This window comes from Montipora capricornis, chromosome 10 (genome assembly GCF_036669925.1).
Source record: "Montipora capricornis isolate CH-2021 chromosome 10, ASM3666992v2, whole genome shotgun sequence".
NCBI lineage: Eukaryota > Metazoa > Cnidaria > Anthozoa > Scleractinia > Acroporidae > Montipora > Montipora capricornis.
This window is the reverse complement of record NC_090892.1, coordinates 52,807,108-52,822,827: the sequence shown is the minus strand read 5'-3', so window position 1 is coordinate 52,822,827 and position 15,720 is coordinate 52,807,108. Positions and strand designations below refer to the sequence as shown.

Genomic DNA, 15,720 nt, shown 5'->3' with positions numbered 1-15,720 from the left:
GCTGAAATTTTAAGCTAGTGAGTAAATGACGTCATTTTCTCTAGATCCAACCCTCTGAGGTCCAATCGGCCAGTTTTGAACATGAGTAATGGCGGACCGTGAAATCCAAAACTTACACTCAAAATAAACAGCCTTTGGATAAAACTCAAAGCTCAAAATTTTGCCAGTTAGGTGTTAAGCAAACACGCTTTCAAAATCTGAAGAAAAAAGGAAATGATTTTTTGATCATAGAACCACTTTAAAAATAAAGATATCAAGGAACTGGGGAATAAAGTAAGGTATTGTCTAAATTGAAGTGATGCCAAGTTTTATCAAGAGAGAATTTAAATAAGTAGAAGTTGGCTTTACATGAAGAGATTGGTGGAGACGGTAAATAGCCAATAAGGCGGGAAGTGCCAAGTTGGCTATAATCAGTCTCATATCCAACAGGCGTGACCGAAATAATAATATTGTTTATCAAATTTTCATTAAATTCTGAACTGTTTTAATTATAGAACGACAATAATTTGTTGTCTGGTTTTTACACAACAACTGACACAATTAGTTTCCATACAAGGTCATTATGGTATATTTAACAATTATTCCATAAGCGCGCGTTGGATATGAGATGGTAAATAGCCAACGAGGCGCGTAGCGCCGAGTTGGCTATAACCACTCTCATATCCAACAAGCGCGAATGGAATAATTGTTTTATTAAATTCCTTCAACTCCAAAAATTTGGAAGTACGAAATACGAGCGGAAAAAGCGAGCAAATCCGAACGAAATCGAAAAAAACTTGATGAGAACTGATGCGATGTTGTGTAATACCTTGTTGTCAGACAGACGCAGGCTCATCACAAAAACATTTCTTGCCTTTTCGCGTACTTCTAAACGTCGGAATTGATCCAAACTTTCCACAAAAAAAATTTTTTTTCTCCTTTTTGGCTTTATTCAAAGAGTAATTTCGCATTCCGGAGACAACATTTTTAGTTTAGCAACGCTTAACGCAATCATTTACCATATAAGGTCAAACCAAGGTATATGAGCTGATAACCGAGATTGAGTGAACCAATCAGAGCACGCGAAATGCATTATCCGAGGTTGAGAATTTAATAAAAGCTGATAACCGAGATTGAGTGAGCCAATCAGAATACTATATACCCAATATCCAAGATTGAAAATAATAACAGCTGTTAAACATACTTTATTTCTATTTATTTTAACCCTTTGACGTCCAAACCGGCCTAAACCGGCCAGACTTAGTATTTTACTCTGTCTAATGCCAGACAATTTTACTCGTCAGTGGGGAACCCCTGGGAGTCAATGGAATGATCACTCACTGAAAAATTAGGTAAGCAAATTCTGTACAAAAAGTTGCATTACCAAATGCAATCAGATTTTAGTCACTCACCACACGTAAGCCATAAACCTTACTTTTTTGTAAAGACTCTTTTAGCTGCTGTGAGGTCTGCACCACTGGCAACCAAGTTATTTTGCCCACTGAACCAAACTGAAAGATGAAAAATTATTAATTTTATAAATTTAACCCACAGTCACGTAAAATGAGACATGTTTTAGTTTAGCTTACCATTTTCAGCACTTGAACTCCATCAATTTGACTACTGTCTGTTTTGCTGTTATGTGGTCTCATTGATCAGTAGTCCATTCAGAAGATTATGCCAAGCCGACCACATTGCTGAAGGACAGGCCAGACCCCAACACCAGGAACTACATTGCCTACTCTTTGACTAGTGTGTGGGATCTTTAACGTCCCACAGGTTTTATGAACGTTGAAGGTTTGAGAGAAGGGGCCTATGGTTTATAGTCCTTATCCGAGAAGACTTGAAAGTCTAACCATTTTGCGAATGTAATTACAAAGGCAGCACTTTCTCCTCAGTTATTTTAAGACACTTATTGTTGGTCCGGCTAGAGTCGAACTCACGACCTCCTGCATGACAGCACAACTGAGCCACCGGTGTGCAGTATGTTTTATTAAAAATGTTGTTAGAGGTCCAGCAGAGAGGTTTATCTAAATAAGGCCAATAAATAACAAGACTTGTTATTTCTTTTCAACATAGTTACCTCGGCCCCATCTTTGCCAAACATAATACTTCTTGGCACTGTTGTCCTCCAGCAGCTGAATCAGGTAGTACTTGTTATTGTTGTTCGCGACATTTGTCTGTAATGAATGAATGAACTGAGTTATTACAAAGTGAATTATCCTTTTTTTACATGTTCACTTTGTTCTTGACGTCACAGAGGACTGGCACAGTGAAGAATAAAAAAAAGGAGAGTCAAAGACAAATCCTACACTTTGTTTGATTTGACTTTGACTGTTCAGGGATGCAGGGATGGCGGAGTGGTAAGAGCACTCGCCTCCCACCAATGTGGCCCGGGTTCGATTCCCAGACTCGGCGTCATATGTGGGTTGAGTTTGTTGGTTCTCTACTCTGTAGTGAGAGGTTTTCTCCGGGTACTTCAAAAACCTATGTTTGACTTGATTTGCGTTAATTCTTAATTTCAGTTTACAGTGTCCCAAATTAGTGCTCCAGCACTAGAACGACTAGACACTTTTTTTTTTTAAATACTAATTTTATTCTTCTTTTGAGGGGGTCGGATTTTCCCGTGCATGTGTAGGATTTCCATGGCTGCTAGAAAGACTTCTCAGAGAAGGCACTCCAAGTAGGATTCAAACTCGGAATCTCCTCATTCAGAGGTAATCGCAATGACTGCTAGGACTTGAGACAAACTGCGGGTGAAACATTTTATTAAACAATAATCATTGTGTTTTTATGGATTCATTGCACACAATACCATATCTGGATATTGTGTGACTTGGTAACACATCCCATCGGGTTAATAAATTATTATAAGTCTCCTATTGTAAGTAAAAGTATAAAAATAATATTTTTAAATGTCATTGTAGAACCTTGTAAAGCATCTGTTTGCTGGTTTTGATTTCAATGCTATTAACAACTAACAGTTTTAAATGAGAAAAACTATTCTACAATCACTTTGGACTTTGAACTATGAAATTGAACTGAATATTGACCAAGATACTGTAACATAAAAAAAACACTGTCAAATACTGTGAACTTTAATTAAAGGACGTCGGCTAAAAAACCTTTGAACAAGATGTTGGCTACCATAGCCTCTTGTTCTAGACTGTCTTTCAAGAGAAGGTGGTTTCATATCTTAAGTGTGCAGGAGAACATACTGTAATTGTATTTACTTGTACCTGATTAAGCATCACATCCCAAATGTCATCACCCTCTGTAAATACATGGGTCTTGTCTTTGATGGTACAGTGACTGTCCACTGGTGCCTTGCCACTGAAAACCACCGATTTCACTTCACCTGGAATACACAAAAATGTAAAGGACAACTCAAAAAAGAACACTGACAGATTAAACTGATTATGCTGAAAGGTATCATGACCTCAAAGCATCCGATAACAGGAACTGATGAAAAGAGTGTTTCAATTTGTCACAGCGATGGCGACATTCCGCATCTGAACAGGTCAGAAACTACCCCACAAACAAAGGATTAAAGTAACTCATCTGAATCTTTTTCCCAGTTTTATATGACTTTCACATATTCTCCCTCCTACACCAGGGCCTTGTTGAAATGCCTTGTTTGTTCCTGTGACATTTACCCTACCCTCCTGGAAGCACCTTTTAGGAGCAAACATAGCCCAGACATCAACCTACCTGTTTCAGTTTTTACATCAGAAGCAGCCTCTCCTTTTTTCACTTTGTTTTCTTTCTTTACACTTGTATCTGAATTAGAAGCTTTTGCAGTTGTTGAACCTTTGGAACCATGAATCAAAATAATATTCTAGTTAGTACTGGGTAAGTTTCAATAAGAACTTCATTTGTCAGCAAATACCTGAGGAGTAGACGGAGAATGGACAACGCGCACCAAAGGTGCACTTTGAAATTTTGAAATATGGGCCTCTTAGAATACACTTCCTGTATTTTGGAGCACAAATTAGGTTATTTGAACACACCACTAATACCAGAAAATGTTTGGCTTTTTTATTCAGATACATGTAGTACATGAGTGTCACAGGGCTCGAAAAAACCCCCGTCCGGTCGTCCGGGACAAGTAGATTTTCCTTTCGGGCAAGTAACTTTCACTCCTTCCTTGCCCAACGGGCAAGGACCCAGGCAAGCCGTTCACTGACTAAATTTTTGATAACGATTTTGAGAAGAAAAGGTATTAATAAGCTTTAGGCCCAAGGGTAATCAACTGTTTAGATGAAGTTTGACGAAAATTACAATTTATAGCGTTGTTTTGTTGATTGCGTGATGCGCGCTCTCGGCTTGGAAGTGGTTGCCTAGCACGTGATCAAAATCTTCCCTGATCAAATTTCTTTCCAGGATAAAAATAGCCGCCGCGTTGGGAACGAAAACCGCCGTGTTTATTTCTTAATTCTAGCAATTTTCTGCGAGAATATTTCGGTTTCTCTGTACAAAACTTAACTCAACAGCGATATATTAATTAAAACTGTAGAAATTGTACGCGAAAACTGAGAAGTCGCATATTTCTACCGCGAAAACGAAGCCAGCTTTTTTGATACTAAGAGCCAGGTAAATCTCTGTTCTCAGCGAAACATGCAAGTTGGGCGCCTCTGCACTAAATAAAAAGTGTTATATTATTAAAAAGAAATGGATAAGTAAGTCACCAAAATACTTTCAGAGTTCCTGGAAGATGACTTACAATAGTGTTTCTTTCAAACGAAGACGTTTTCCCTCGATTGAAACTATTTTCATTCACAAAAGTGAAAAAATGTGCTCTCGCCGGCTTTTCAAGATATTCTGCATGTGTCAAAACTGAGGTGGGAAAGCGATTTGTTATTAATTTCTCGCGCTTCCCTTGACCATGATTTTGTAGAGCTACAGAAAATGCAGTTTAACGTTAATGGAGTCGAACACGATCTTCGTCTAATTGAACGAATTGAGTCGAGGCTTTATAATGTTGAAGACACCCAGCGTGTAATACTAGAACTAGGAAATAAGTACACGAACGAACAACGACAACTGCGCAAACTTTGTTTCTTCAACTGGGAGGCACTGGCGAAAGATGCTGTGGGACAAAATTTAATTCCTGATGACATCTTTGTATCACGTTCGAAAATTGGGAAAGTTGAATTTGACGCCATAAAAACATCGGGTGATGGTAACTGCCTCTATCGCGCTGCTTCCCTGATACTGGTTGGGAACGAAGATCTCCATTTGTTGTTAAGGCTTCTTACTGCAATCGAGCTGTTTTTACACGCATCTTACTACGCTAGGCATCCAAAATTTTTCTCTGGTATGAAATCACCCTCTGCTGATGTTCCAGAAGATATCATGTTTACACTGTGCCTCTCTGACACTGGAATGAAGATGTGGGAAAGCACAAAATGCAGAGAAGATGCTATTAAAAGGGAAGCAGCAACAGGCTGTAGAGTATCCAAGTGGAGTGTTATGGTACACCTGATGGCACTTACAAACGTGATAGGAAGAACAATTTTGTCAGCATTTCCCAAAGATTGCTCAAAAACAAGGCCATTTTTCCATGACGAAATCATCCCCCGGGAATGTTCTTTCCATGCCGATCCAGCAGTTATGCTTTGGTCAAGGGAAGGGAGCCCTAACACTCACCCAGCGGGTTGGTATCAGCCTAATCACTTTATTCCTCTTGTCGAACGCCGATCATGCTCAGCCACTTCAAAAGCGAGTACATCATCATCAGATAACAAGAAACATCACAAGGATGAACTGAAGAAAAAGCCCAAAAGAAACATTAGTGATTTTTTCTGTGGCTCAGTGCGTAAAAAGCCTTGTCAAGAACCAATGGGAAGTTCAACAGAACCCAAGTTTGGAAATTGTGACGAACAGTCCTTTGTAAAAAGCAACCTCTCAACAGCCACACCCAGCAAAAGCCAACCCCTGAATGGTGACCCGTCTAAAAGCCTACCTGAAAGAACTCTTCCGAAAGAAGAAAATACAGAAAGAACCACAGAAAAGAATTCCGAAAAAAAGAGGAAAAGAGAGTTCAAAGGGCATTGGAAGGAAACGTATCCCTGGCTTGAACATGATGCTTCTAATGATGTTATGTATTGCATGGTTTGCCGAAAATATCCAAAACTGGCAGACATTACAAGCCCCCTTTACAGAGGTACTGGTGGCATTGGCAAGTAAAAACTTTAAAATCTGAAGTCCCACAATGGATCAGCAAACCACCTCAAGTGTGTCAACAGAAGTCAAATGGATCAAGGAAAAGCTGATGAGCCACTCCCCAAACTATTTAAAGCTGCTTTCAGTAAACGTGATCAAGAAACGGAAGCCAGATTGCACAAGCTGTTTAATACTGCCTTCTATATTGCCAATGAGAACTTAGCCTTCAGCAAGTTCAAAGGACTTTGCGATTTGCAGGAAAAGAATGGTCTTGATTTTGGAACCCAGTACAAGAACGATAAGGCATGCAGGGACTTTGTGGAAAGCATAGCAGCTGTCGAGAAGGAGCGATCCCAGGAGGAAATTGAAAATGCTAGATTCTTGTGTGTTTTGGCAGATGGCTCGACTGACAAGAGTATTACCGAGCAGGAGTCGGTTTATGTTCGCTGTACAGGATCCAACGGGCGTCCCTCCACTCACTTTGCAGACCTTGTTCCTGTTACATCTGCTGATGCCCCTGGGGTTACTGCTGCTATTCAGAAAGGTCTTCAAACTTTAAGTATAGATGAAACTGTCTTGAAGAAAAAATTGGCCTGCTGTAACTTTGATGGAGCTAGTGTTATGATGGGGAAGAAAAGTGGTGTTGCAAAACAGCTTCAAGATATAGCCCAGCATCCAGTTTGCATCATACACTGTGTAGCACACAATCTGGAGTTGGCTGTGCTAGATGCAATAAAGCAAACGCCCTATTTGGCCATATTTGAAGAAACTGTAAAGTCAGTATTTAAATTCTACTTCTACTCTCCAAAACGTCGCCGTGAAGTTAATGAAATTGCAGCTATTCTCGACCAAGATCATGTTTACTACAGTGGATTACAGAAGACAAGGTGGGTAGCCAGCCGGTTTAGGGCCATTAACGCTTTAGAAAGGCACTTCTTGACAACCGTCACACATCTGCAACATAAATCACAGACCAAGGGAGATGACGGAGCAAAGGCCAAAGGAATTCTTCAGAATCTGCAGAGCGAGAAGTTTGTGAAATTCCTGTACTTTCTGCTTGACGTAATGAAAGTGTTGTCAGACTTAAGCAAGTCCTTCCAGAGAGACGAGTTCTGTATAACCGATCTCCTTGTGCACCTGGAGGCAGGTATTTCTCAGCTGGATGTTTTGAAGCTTCAAAGGGGTCCTAAGTATCAAGCTTTTGAGAAGAGGTACAATGGGCAAACTGGGGTACTCAAGAGTGGAGTCAAAAACAACCACGAATTGAAGCTGTCAAAACCAGGCACTACGGTGGAGGATGGCTTTCCTTCTTTTATCGCAGAAGTGATAGCCTACATCAACCAGCGGTTCTCAAGCCTTCGTGAAGAGCCGTACAGTTACTTCACAGTCTTTGATCCTAAGGAGATGCCTCAAGATCAAGGAGACCTTGCTACCTATGGCAATAAAGAAGTCCGTTCTCTGGTAGATTACTTTCACCATTTCTTCTCAGATGATAAGAAGCAAAGGATCATCGAGCAATGGCCCATTCTACGTCAACGACTTGCAAGGCAGAAGATGCACAAGAACCTAGATGTCTTCTCCAATATACTAATGTCACCACCCGATGATGTTAAAGATTGCCTTGTTCTGATTGATCTTCTTATCACTCTGTCACCGAGCACAGCAAAGTGTGAGCGTGGATTCTCGACCATGAATGAGTTGAAGAATTCAATGCGCACATTGATGAATCAAGATACCTTGACGGCCTTACTGAGAGTCCGATCTTCAAATCTCAATGTGACCAACTTTTGTCCTACTCCTGCAATTCAACGCTGGATGAGTGGAGCAAAAACCAAGAGACACGTAGACCTTTAAACTCTCTTAACCATCATTAGCATGCAAAGTGACTATGACTATATGAAATTGTTATTAGTGTAACAGGTCACATAATGACTTCATTGTGCCATAATACATATGCTCTTGTTCAAAAGATTGTATACTTGTTGAGTTTTTTACTTTGTTTAATTTATAACTGTAAGCCGATTCAAAGTAGGCCTTTTCGTAAAACGCCAAGGGTCTTCAAGGTTATAGAGAATTATTGAACAAAAGCATAAGGGTGTCAAGGCGTATGAAAGCAGTCAATCAAAAAAGCTCCGAGACATTGTATTGGGAAAGATGATAATCGTGATAGAGTATCTAACAATGAAGGACACACACTACTTCAATGTGATTATAACAGTGTTTATCCATGTTAATTATTACAAACCGTACAACTTCATAAAAAGCGGAATGACGAGGTTAAAAGTTGTGGGAGTATTACAATAGTTGTAATGGTGTAAGCATGAAAGTGATCAGCACTAAGAGGATGGTTTTATTACATTAAAATCAATTCTTGGGTTCATGAATTATTAATGAGTTTGAAAACTTGGGCAAGCGGGGAAGTGCCCCGGGCAAGCAAAACTTAGGGGTTACTTGCCCAACGGGCAAGGTGGAATTCAAATATTTTTCGAGCCCTGCTGACTACTTGAAAAGCCGCTAAAACAGCATGACATAGCACCCTTTAAGGGTCCTTTGCATTCTGTGCAGCTGCATGCAGTGCATTTCATCTGTCATGACTGAAATGACCTTTTCAGAATGTTGTCTTGTCACACTTCAAATGAAGTTAGGAAATCAGGCAGCTTCCATCAAGTACTGGACTGCTGAATCTGCCTCAGAAACGTGTGTGCTTGATCACGCGGGAAACTGAAATCGCTGCCTAAATTATTCAGATCTGCAAGCGTCTCTTTTATTTTTCATGAACAAATCTATGCCAATCAAAGGCTTGTGTTCAATGCAAATGTTTCTCATGTTATTCGTAAAATTTGGGATAATTTCCAAGGAAAAGTAGGCAGCAAGTTTACTTGCAATAGCCGGCTGCCAGCTCTTATTGAAAATGCTGCTTTTTCATTTGGGGTGCCAGTCCGAAAAATGGCAGAAACTGTCTAGAAGACAATGGCAAGTCCCCATGCAACCCATATGTGTTTTTATCTGAAGTAAATATGTGAAGCTACCTTTTTTAGCTCTGGTTGCTTTTTCCTTTGTTGTTTTGCTTTCATTCTTTATACTTGAATCAGAAGAGGAACCTTTTGTAGTTGTTGAGTCTTTTGAACCACCTATCAAAGAAAACCTTTTTAGTGTACTTTTTTTCATTTTTCACCTTTAACTAATTATCTTTAACAACACTACTTTAGTCTTCAATGCAACCATTATTGAGTAATCACACAAGGATGCATGATACAAAACTGCTGGAAACGAGACTTGATTATAAACCTTGAGAATTTGGGAATATGAGTGACAAAATTATCAAAAATGTAATTTCCTCTTCACTTCAAATTTTAAAACTTTGTTTACCAGTCATTGGCAGACTACATGTCCCTGTTAAGGCCATAATTTAAAAGGGAGTACCATCCCCCCCCCCCCCCACCCCCCAGAGCTTGTCAAAACAAAACAAAATGATATCTTTTTTCTTCATACATGAAATCCCTATGATTTACCCAAATTTTGAGAAATGACAGAGCTGCACACAATTTTGTCATTAAATACTATCTTAGCTAGATAGCAGAAAAGGCCCATTAGAAATATTCCTAACCCGGAGAAATAAAAGAAAGAGCCCAGCGAATATCAAAGCACTATAAAATCACTCAAAATTGCAGTGCACTAAAAACAAAGAAATCTTGGGTCTCTGTAATTACCAGCATCACTGGATTTTATCCTGCGCACATTCTTTGATCCTCTTCTGCTTTTGGTTGTTTGAACATTTTTTGTTAAATCTACAATAAGATCTTTCTTGTCCTCCTTCAACTTTACACTAGTCAAACCACACAAGGATGCTGCTTCTAGCAAGTTCACAGTGGGTTTGGAATATTCAGTCCAGATTCCCTTTCCATCTTCCCATTCCCAGGTATCTGCAAAGTAACAAACAACAAATCAATAATGACTGCTACAGTGTATAATAAAAAAGATTCACCCCTTTGTAATCCTGCTTACGGCACGATTATGACATTTTGTTCAGTCGCAAATTACAACCAGTCACAACTCATTTGGTTAGTGCATGCCCTTTTGGCGTTTTTCAGACTTGCTTGCACTGCCCTCTGCTCAACATACCATAGTTATAGCTTTGAGCACCCAAACAGTGGTCAACAAAGGGTGAATAGTCCATGTGAGTTTCCTCATTAATTGTCTCAGTATAAAATAAATGTAATGTTTCAAATTTATTTAAAAGTAAAAACATCAAGGGCCTGGGGAATAAAGTAAGGTATTGTCTAAATTGAAGTGATGCCAAGTTTTATTATAATAAGAGAATTTAAATGTGTAGAATTTGGCTTTACATGAAAAGATTCACTCACTGGTAATGAGTCAGGCAAATGCTTATAACCCTACAGGTGACTCATAGAAGCTACAATGATAAAGTAGGTTCAGGTGAGTCTGTAATATGTCCACTACTTAACAAAACTGTTGAAAACCCTGTATAAGGAGTGCACTATAAATGAATGAGGTACTTGTGCTCCACCTATTTGTACATGTGTCTCTTACATTCATCAGGGTCTGCATTTCCATCTGTTGAAACACACCGAATCCTCCTCTCCCATCCACTCTTCTTGTTCCTTTGCACCATGCGCTCAAATATAATAGTCAACTCTGCTTTTCCATCAGTAATATCAACATCAGCCTTCTCGGTTTTGAAGGCTTCCGTTATTGTCTTTATATGTTCATCTGAATATGGTGTCCATGTTGATTTAGATGCTTCTATCTCCCATTTTATAGTTGACGCTGCAGCACCATCCAATGTTCCATTTGTGTCTAATTTTGCCCTTTTAGTTGTTACACTTGCTGAAGAATCTTGATCATCTGAACTTGCTAAGACATGCCAAAAGTGTACAGTTACTTCAAACAAAGTTGCAAGCTTAGTATAGGTAATCACATGATTTCAAGGGAAATTTGGCACAACCAAGCACGAGTAAATTCTTCAGACTAACAAAAATTGTATGAGCTTGTAAGGTGAGTGCAATACACAATCTAAAAAATTTACAAGACTGTGCTTACATGTATTTATACCAAATTACACAAGAAATTTTTGGACTACAATGTAAACTACTGGTTCTTTCCCAGTAATTGTGTCAATCCAATAAAGTTATTATTATTATTATTATTATTATTATTATTATTATTATTATTATTATTATTTGTCAAGTTCAAAATTTTACAAAAGGCTTATCATTCAAAAGTCATTCAACTGTAAACTTGGAAATGTGCATTTCTATAATTTCCCCTAACATTACAAATTTGCGCTGTTATACAACAACTGCATTTTTTTCAGCCAATCAGAACTGAGAAATTTTTTTATAGTACCGGTATATTATTAGTATCAGTAATCAAACAATTTCGGGTGCAATTTGGAATAAATATATAAGAGAGTAAATTTTTTCTAAGACAAACAAAATTAAATAAATAATATTATAAGCATGCATCTTTTGCCAGTTGTGTAGTATTTCTCCAAGCACCAACGAGGCAACAGAAAACATGAGCAACCACCAAAATGTCTGCACCTAGTATTTAACAATCATTCCATGAGCGCGCCTTGGATATGAGACGGTAAATAGCCCACAAGGCGCATAGCGCCAAGTTGGCTATAACCAGTCTCATAACCAACAAGCGTGAATGGAATAATTGTTTTATTAAATTCCTTAAACACCAAAAGTTTGGAAGTATGAAATACAAGTGAAAAAAGGGAGAAAATCAGAGCAAAATAACAAAAAATTGATGAAGATGCGACAAGAAATGCATTAACTGAGGTTGAAATTTTTGATAATATATGTTAAACCATTCAATGAGGGATTTATTATAATATAAGTTGCTTGGCAACCGGCGAAGAACAACTGAAAAATCGCCTGTTGCCCGTTTCTAGTGTTTTGTCTTCTTCCTGCATTGAGCTTTGTTTCGTTAACGCGGCTTCGCCACAAACCATCAGTATCGATAAGAAAAAAAATATCCTCTGGAACCCAGGGTACATTGACTGAGGATCGTATCGTAAGGAGCATGCAAATGATGAAAACAACACAGATGAAACCATTCAAATGTCCTTTGCACTCTGTTTGGGATTAATTGTTCATGACCTGCTTTCAGCCAATCATCACCCTGAAATTCTTGCATACCGTACATATTATTAAACATAACATAATGTTTGTATTTTCACTAAATCATTAAAGCTGTATCCACACGAGCAAATTTTGTGATGCATTTTTATGTGAAAAGATTTAACTGAAAAGCTGGCACTCCACAAAATTGTTTTTGTTTTTGTTGTTGTTGTGGCAATGTATAATTCTGCAGGATCTGCAGTCAAACAAAAAAAAAAGGTTCTAATTTTAACGAAGCATAATCTTAAACACGTGTGGGCGTTTAAGACATTCGAAGCCTCATCTTTAAGCTTGCAACGCAGAATTTCGCCTCAGCTGAGCTTGTGCCTTGCGCTGTTGAAGGGCCCAAATGAGACCCTCGAGAATATTATGATCAAGAGTTAAGAAAGCCCCTGATCACAGCAGAGTGCCGAGCTTTTATCATAGTACTCACGTTGTGTCTTTCGTCGCCTGCTCCGCGTCTGAGACATTGTGGTCCTTTCAAATTTCCTCTTATACTTTAAAGATTCCTTTTATCATGGAGGATCTACTCAAGGTATGTCCAAACCGCGCGGGAAACTCCGCGGGAAATTGGCGCCGATATTGTCGGTACTTTGTCGGTACCAGTTTTTGTCGCGGGACCGCAACCGGAAGTCAGCTTTATCATAAATCCTTTGCATGAGGTTGGCGTGCCTGAAATTTGAATCGACCAATCAGGACTCAGCAGGCGGGAAAAACTTTACTGTCCTGGCTTCAATGAAAGGTAACAGGAATAGCAAACAGACAACATAAAGGATCAAGGCCCAAGACAAGGAGCTCGAACACGGTAATATATCACTGTGGTCACGCTAGATGACACGCAACTCGTCACGCTACGTCTAACCTCTGGAAACTACGAACGTTTTCAGCCGAATACTAGGGGTCAATGCAATGTGATCCCTCTTCCCTTGTGAAAGAAAACCGTGAATGATCCAGATCTAAGGCATGTTAAGCCCACAAAATCAGTAATTTCAGCCCACGGTGACTCCAAACTTCTGGTCATGGGACAAGTCACCCTCAGAGTGTGGCGTAACTCTAGGTATCAATTGACCTGCAAGCTAGTTGACTGCAATGCTAGGCGTAAGGCTTTTCTGAGTATGAACATTATCAAGCACACAGATAATGATGCCATCTACAAGCTCCAAACCAAGAGTGCTTCAGTCTACCTCCTGGAGAACCGAGAAGAGGGAATGTCTAAAGAAAATCTCTTGAAACACTTTCTGGCGTCTTTACTGAAGAGGTTGGGCAGCTAGATGGCGAGTACCAAATCAAAGTCGACGCAACAGTGGACATGGTTCAACATCCGCCCCGTCGGGTATCAGTTGCTTTGCGTGACCGGTTGAAAGCAGAACTAGACAGCAATGTGTCGCAAGATGTCATTACTCCTGTAACAACGCCTGCGCCTTGGGTCAGTTCCCTTGGCTTGCCCCCCGGGCTTGCCCCTAAGAAAGACGGGCGGCTAAGGCTGTGCTTAGACCCAAAAGATCGCAACCGTGCAATCCAGAGAGAACAATAGCCGCTGCCAACATAGAAGACGTAGCTACTCGTCTGCACGGGGCTAAAGTGTTCTCAAAGCTAGATGTTCGAAACGGTTTCTGGCACGTGAAATTGGATGACAAATCATCATATCCGACCACATTTAACACGCCGTTCGGTAGGTACCCATGGAAGCGCAGGCCCTTTGGGGATTCGGTCAGCCCCAGAAGTATTTCAGCGAAAGTAGCACGAACTCATTCAAGGAATGCCGCAGGTCGAAGTGGTGCCCGATGACTTTGTTGTTGTTGCTTGTAGAGAACAGGTGGTTCAAGACCATGACAAGAACCTTATGGCATTCCTCCAGCTAGGTCAGGATCACGGGCTCAAGCTAAAGATGGAAAAACTTAAATTAAGGCAAGTCTCCTTTATTGGGCACAGTGCCACCGCTGAGAGGCTGCGAGCAGACCCAGCCATCCTTAACATGCCGGCACTTACAGACAAGGTAGGAGTCCAAAGGCTTTTGGATCTTGTACAAAACCTCAGCAAATTCCTTCCCAACTTGGCCGACGTCACTAAGCTAAGCCGTTAAGGGAACTGACGCAGAACGATGTCGAATGGCGCTAGGAACACGCACAGGTCGCTGCACTTAACCGGTTAAAGGAAGCTGAAAAAAAAAAAAAAGAAAAGAGCAACTGGCCATTGTCTTTGCGTGCGAAAGATTTGACACATACATACATGGTAGAGATGCAGTCACAGTTGAGACAGGTCACAAACCGCTGGAGGCAATTGTTCGTAAAGCACTCAACGCAGCACCGTCTCCAAAGATACAGCGTGAACGAGCAGTACAAGGAAATTTTTCATCGCGGAAACCCTTAGCAGGGCTTTCAGACCGGAAGTTAAAGTGTCCGCTTTTTTACAGGAGCTTGAGGAAATAGACCACAAGTCCGCACTTCAGTCAGAGAAGCTCGATGGCGCCAGATAAAACAGGCTTCAGCAGAAGACCCTGTTTTCCAGGAATTGCGTATGGTGACACAGCATGGTTGGCCTTCGAACACCGTAAAAGCCGAGATGCATGAACTAGAATTTAAAGGGCATACAACTTGTCGTACCAGCCTCTCTTCTTTAGGAACTAATTACGCATCCCACGTTGGTGTTGAAGCTTGCATCCGATTCGACGAGCATGCGATTGCATATACCGCCCACTGATGTCAACGGAGATGAAGGAGTACGAAGCGAGATGCGATTTCTGCATGGCGCACAAATATGAGCAGAGAAAGGAACCAATCCAGCAGCATGAATTCGTGGGAAGACCCTCGTTCAAGATGGCCGCTGACTTGTGTGACTTGTGTGACCTGGACTATACTGAAGTTGCACGCGTGCATTGACGACAAGATTGATTATCAAGGAACTTAAAGCAGTCTTTGCGCGTTTCGGCATACCTGATATCCTAGTTACCTACAGTGACCCCAGTTCCCCTCGGCGGAGTTTGTTGCCTTCGCTCGGACCTGGGAATTCAACCATTTGACACCGTCCCCGAGATACCCACAGTCTAATGGCGAAGCAAAGAATGTGGCTAAAACGGTAGAGCACATCTTTAAGAAATGCAAAGTCAGGGAGGTCAGAATTCTTGGCACTACTACACTGGCGCAAGACACCAATATAAGGGATCGGAACAAGCCCAGCTCAACGGCTTTGGGACGATGCTTTAATACCCTCCTGCCAATCGCAAATAGTCTTCTGTAGCCTCGCTTCGATATAGAAGCAGAAACATGTCCCTTAGCAGGGATGAAACAGCGATTTCATTGCGTTGTTCAAGTTCCCAATGCTCTGTCAGCGCAGGAGCCCACGGGCTCCTGTGGGAGTCTCATTAGCGGGAAATTCAATCTAAAAATAACCTTACTTGTGAAAACGTCGTTGCACAAGTATAGTT

At 40.5% G+C, this 15,720-nt stretch overlaps 1 protein-coding gene and 1 pseudogene across 1 annotated transcript in view; one reads left to right on the top strand and one right to left on the bottom strand.

Moving 5' to 3' along the window:
* Window positions 1-12,879, bottom strand: part of LOC138019611 (poly [ADP-ribose] polymerase 2-like) — a 29,941-nt gene extending 17,062 nt beyond the window's left edge. Inside the window, 8 exon segments of the mRNA XM_068866467.1 lie at window positions 1,415-1,490; window positions 2,063-2,159; window positions 3,219-3,337; window positions 3,691-3,789; window positions 9,174-9,275; window positions 9,855-10,067; window positions 10,696-11,019; window positions 12,730-12,879. Of these exon segments, the coding sequence (XP_068722568.1) occupies window positions 1,415-1,490; window positions 2,063-2,159; window positions 3,219-3,337; window positions 3,691-3,789; window positions 9,174-9,275; window positions 9,855-10,067; window positions 10,696-11,019; window positions 12,730-12,766 (1,067 nt within the window). The 5' untranslated portion in view covers window positions 12,767-12,879.
* On the top strand, window positions 6,202-7,963 carry LOC138019612 (zinc finger protein 862-like; annotated as a pseudogene).
* Window positions 12,880-15,720: the final 2,841 nt, after the last annotated feature.